This window comes from Limulus polyphemus, unplaced genomic scaffold (assembly GCF_000517525.1).
Source record: "Limulus polyphemus unplaced genomic scaffold, Limulus_polyphemus-2.1.2 Scaffold12079, whole genome shotgun sequence".
Lineage (NCBI taxonomy): Eukaryota > Metazoa > Arthropoda > Merostomata > Xiphosura > Limulidae > Limulus > Limulus polyphemus.
The window spans coordinates 5665-10788 of record NW_013677689.1 but is presented as its reverse complement, the minus strand read 5'-3'; the positions used below and the strand labels follow the sequence as shown (position 1 = coordinate 10788).

Here is a 5124-nt window from a genome sequence, read left to right as displayed (position 1 = left end):
ACCTGGCTTCTGTATATTGGACTAAAGAGTTGAGAGGGGATCTTTAACAGGTGTAGGAAGCATTTAGGGGGAAATCAATGTGCATACAGAACATACATATTCCCTACAGGAAAAAAAGGACAACAGAGCAGAACAAGCCAGTATGGTTTAATAGATCATATTAGGGATAAAAACAAGAAATTTAAACTTTCTGGAAACAAGGACTATAGGAAATCAAGAGAGTTGGTTAAAAGGGCAAAAACTGTGTATGAAAGAGGGTTAACTGAGAGAGTTAAATCAAACAATAAGGAATTCTTTAGGTATATGACGGGTAAGCAAAATGTAAGGATGGGGATTAGGCCTCTTAAAAATGATAGTGGGGAGCTGATCTCGGAAGATTATGAGATGGTAAACTTATTATATTATAGGTTATCTTCAGTTTTTGCAAAGGAAATACAATAAAAGTATTATACCTCAACCAGGGCACTTAATGTATGGGAAAATATGGATATAAAACAGTCAGTGAAGATAGCTTCTGCCAAATTCCCCCGTTAACAGTCAGTGAAGATAGCTTCTGCCAACTTCCCCCGTTAACAGTCAGTGAAGTAGCTTCAGCCAAATTCCCCCGTTAACAGTCAGTGAAGTAGCTTTTGCCAAATTCCCCTGTTAACAATCAGTGAAGGTAGCTTCTGCCAAATTCCCCCGTTAACAGTCAGTGAAGACAGCTTTTGCCAAATTCCCCCGTTAACAGTCAGTGAAGATAGCTTCTGCCAAATTCCCCGTTAACAAGTCAGTGAAGATAGCTTCTGCTAAATTCTCCCGTTAACAGTGAGTGAAGATAGCTTCTGCCAAATTCCCCCTGTTAACAATCAGTGAAGATAGTTCTGCCAAATTCCCCCATTAACAGTGAGTGAAGATAGCTTCTGCCAAATTCCCCCGTTAACAGTCAGTGAAGATAGCTTCTGCCAAATTCCCCCATTAACAACCAATGAAGCTAAAGTTGAACCTTGCGGTATTTGAAACGCGTTAGCTTCTTTGGCTAAAACATGTCGTCGATAAGCCGAGGATCCTTCCAAGTCTAGGTTTTCACATCTGGAGAATTACAAATCCGATGATTCTGGTGAGAAAAACACTAGAATTCGCCTGTTGACGTTGAAATACTATTTATTTGTCTTCACTGGAAACGTGCAGTACGCAGGTAACTTAAGACTTTTGAAACCTAATGCATCGAGTGGAGAATGACATTTCGCCAATTTTGGCGTTACCTATCAAACCACGATTTGCACTCGATATAACTTTGGGGTATCTAAAACAAACTAATATTTAAGTACAGAATGACCCAGCAATCACGGCACCTCTCTGATCCTTCAATGTCATCAACTACTTCTCATTTTTCCAGTTATTTGTTTCTTTGCTTTTTTATTTTGAGTAATAAAGGTGTGGTGACTACCTTATTTATTTTTTAAAAATTAAAGAAAATGGTGATGAATCCAAAATTTTGAATTTAAGTTCAGCACAATACCTACTGTGCTGAAGATAACAAAAAAAAACTAGTTCAGCACAATACCTACTGTGCTGAAGATAACAAAAAAACTAGTTCACCACAATACCTACTGTGCTGAAGATAAAAAACTAGTTCAGCACAATACCTACTGTGCTGAAGATAAAAAAACTAGTTCAGCACAATACCTACTGTGCTGAAGATAGAAACTAGTTCAGCACAATACCTACTATGCTGAAGATAAAAACTAGTTCAGCACAATACCTACTGTGCTGAAGATAAAAACTATTCATACAGGTTATGGGGATCGATGAGATATGTGAGATATAAAAATATGATAACCTACCTATTAAGAATTCCTTCTGGCACATAACGTCCCCAGCCAAAGAAAGGGGGAAGAGCCCAGCCTAGAGTCCATGCCCAGATAACGAGAATAAAAACGGCTGATCGAGCGTGTGTTAAAGGTGACGCAGAAAATCCCCGAACGATGACGTTATATCGGTCAATGGAAATCACGGCTAAGGTGACGATTGATCCATATCCAAAAAGCCCTCCTGCGAACCCAGTTATTTCGCACAGTAGTGGACCTAACCTGTATGGTCAAGTAATATTAACGAATGTCACCTTGTACAAACCTTAAGGTATAAAATTAAGTTTTAGTTTTCAAGCTATGGCTACTCCTTAGCCTGACGTATTGCAGAACAAACAATTTAAATTAAATTCTTGATGTCTGAAAACAAAATGATTTTCAAACTGTTGATTAGGACGTACAATTATATCTTTAGGTCATTAGTTCTACACAGGAGCTAGACCAGGTCGTACAATTATATCTCTAGCTCTGTTTAGTTCTACACAGGAGCTAGACCAGGTCCTACAATTATATATTAAGCTGTTTAGTTCTACACAGGAGCTAGACCTGGTCGTACAATTATATATCTAGCTATGTTTAGTTCTACACAGGAGCTAGACCTGGTCGTACAATTATATCTCTAACTGTAGTTCTACACAGGAGCTAGACCTGGTCGTACAATTATATCTCTAACTGTTTAGTTCTACAGAGGAGCTACACCTGGTCGTACAATTATATCTCTAACTGTGTAGTTCTACACAGGAGCTAGACCTGGTAGTACAATTATATATCTAACTGTGTAGTTCTACACAGGAGCTAGACCTGGTCCTACAATTATATCTCTAGCTGTTTAGTTCTACACCGAGCTAGGCCTGATCCCACAATTATATCTCTAGCTGTTTAGTTCTACAGAGGAGCTAGACCTGGTCCTACAATCATATCTCTAGCTCTGTTTAGTTCTACACAGGAGCTAGACTTGGTCGTACAATTATATCTCTAGCTGTTTAGTTCTACACAGGAGCTAGACCTGGTCGTACAATTATATCTCTAACTGTTTAGTTCTACACAGGAGCTAGACCTGGTCGTACAATTATATCTCTAGCTGTGTAGTTCTACACAGGAGCTAGACCTGGTCGTACAATTATATCTCTAACTGTAGTTCTACACAGGAGCTAGACCTGGTTGTACAATTATATCTCTAAATGTTTAGTTCTACGGAGGAGCTACACCTGGTCCTACAATTATATCTCTAGCTCAATGTACACAATTAACACCACTTTTGAAGCTAAGTATGACGTTGAAATGAAGCATTTTATCCACACAGTAAGATTCAAAACTTTGTATAACGTACTTATAGCTATAATTTACTGTACAAATAAAGAACTGTGAACACTACGTTTTTCTAATGAGGTGAACTTTGAGGTTAAGATAGTATAAAATATAATATCTTACTGCCATGCTCCTCCACCTAAACAGTTGATGATAAAGACCGGAAACTGTGTTATCATCATCATGAAATCGCTAAACGCAAGATTCACAATGAGCATGTTGGCGGGTGTCCGGAGAGGTTTTGTTTTGGCAAATAAATAAAGAACAACAGACTGACCAGTAAGAGAGGCTATTCCTAAAACGATATAGATGAGGCCTAAAAGATAATGCCACATAGGGTTAACCGCTGGAAACTTTGACCAGTGGTCAGAGATAAGATGTTTAATATTTTCTGGTGCGGTGTCTCTTACAGATAATCCGGGATCATAGCTCCACCAACCACTTGACCTCGGAGCCGTGCTGTTTCCGATAAAATATGAGCCGGTAGACATTCTGAGATATTAAACTCGAAAATATTCACCGAAAAAATCAAAATCTAATACGAAACGGTATCTTTCTGTGTTACAATTAACCGGAGAACGTGCAACGAAAAACAAAACAAAACAAAAAAAACCCTTCACGTATCCTGTCAATCACTCCAATTACCAAACATGCGTAGTGGAGATTGTTATAGAATATTCTTTCAAACCAATGTAACACGGGACTCTCAGTATCAAGATTGTTGTAGGGGGTGCTTTTTATAACCTTTACAACTGGTGCGTTTTCGCTAATAGGATTTAATTTTTTCGAAGCAATTTGATAAACTTAATAAGGCATAAATCTTTATTCTTTCACCTGTCTTCTTTTTCACATACTCGTAAGGATAAATCTGACAGGTAGAAAAGTGTAAAGAAGTACGACATGCGCAATGTCAAATTCGATAATGGAAAACGGCAGTAACTACGTGACATGACTTTCAAGGTTTCATCTAAATTACTTTGGTCAGCAGAATGTCAATGTAATACTTTTTGACCACAGGATTATAACTCTTATATGACACCGAACTCACGTGAAATGTCTATTTTGGGGTCAGCTGATAAGTGGTAATCTTGTAACTCGTGGTGTTTTGGTATGTTCACAATTTTTGTTTTTTTTGTTTTTGTAGTAAGCGCTTTACAAGCAGCTCTGGAAGTCACGTTTTCGTAATTTCTTTCAAGTTGTAGTGTTTCATTAGCATATGAACAGGAATTTATTTTATTGATTCGAACTGGTGATCAGTTAGTACGTTTCAACACCCTAACTTAAAATTATTCGCGATGTTAGGAAAACACGTAGATTCAGGAAATCATTTTAACACCCAAATACTATAACCATATAACCCTAAATGCTGTGCCAGCGGTGACTATGTTCAGGCAAGTATCTTTTCTTTGTTTCGGACACTAGCGCAAACCTACAGGGATATCTACGTTAGCCGTCTATAATTGTGAACAGATAGACAAGAGAGAGAATGCAGCCAGTCAACAACGACCACCAAAACTTTTGGGTCACTCTAATTGAATGATGAGTTTTGATCCATGGCCCCAATGCACGATTTTGCAGCAATGGGACGCAAACCATGGACCATCAAATTCATAGTCCGGTAGGCTAACCACTAGGCTACATATTTTTGTGCTAACTTAGAATTATTTGACGTCCCAATTTAAAAAAAGAAGTAAATAATTGACGAGAACTGATTTAACCTAGCATGTGATAAATAAATTTTATTCTTGGATTACATCATCAATATTTTCAATAAGTTAGGTTCCTTTCTGGTTCATATCAATACATATGTAACTATCGATCTGGAGTAATCAGAATTCAAATGAAATAAATTCTACAATCATAGATTTTTGTTAGTGATTATATTCAGAAGGAATGGTAAACCAAAGTAACGACTCGTTATTTCAAGAGGTAGCGATCTTATTAAGATGGCCAGGTGGTCAGGGCG

At 37.7% G+C, this 5124-nt stretch overlaps 1 protein-coding gene across 1 annotated transcript; it reads right to left on the bottom strand.

Annotated features, from left to right (window-relative positions):
* Positions 1–1822: 1822 nt before the first annotated feature.
* Positions 1823–3850, bottom strand: LOC106476915 (lateral eye opsin-like; the record flags this gene model as incomplete). Its single annotated transcript, NM_001314115.1, is given in 3 exon segments — positions 1823–1826; positions 1828–2072; positions 3282–3850. Coding segments are annotated over 3 exon segments (617 nt in total), but the record flags the coding sequence as incomplete, so codon positions are not given.
* Between the last annotated feature and the right edge of the window lie 1274 nt (positions 3851–5124).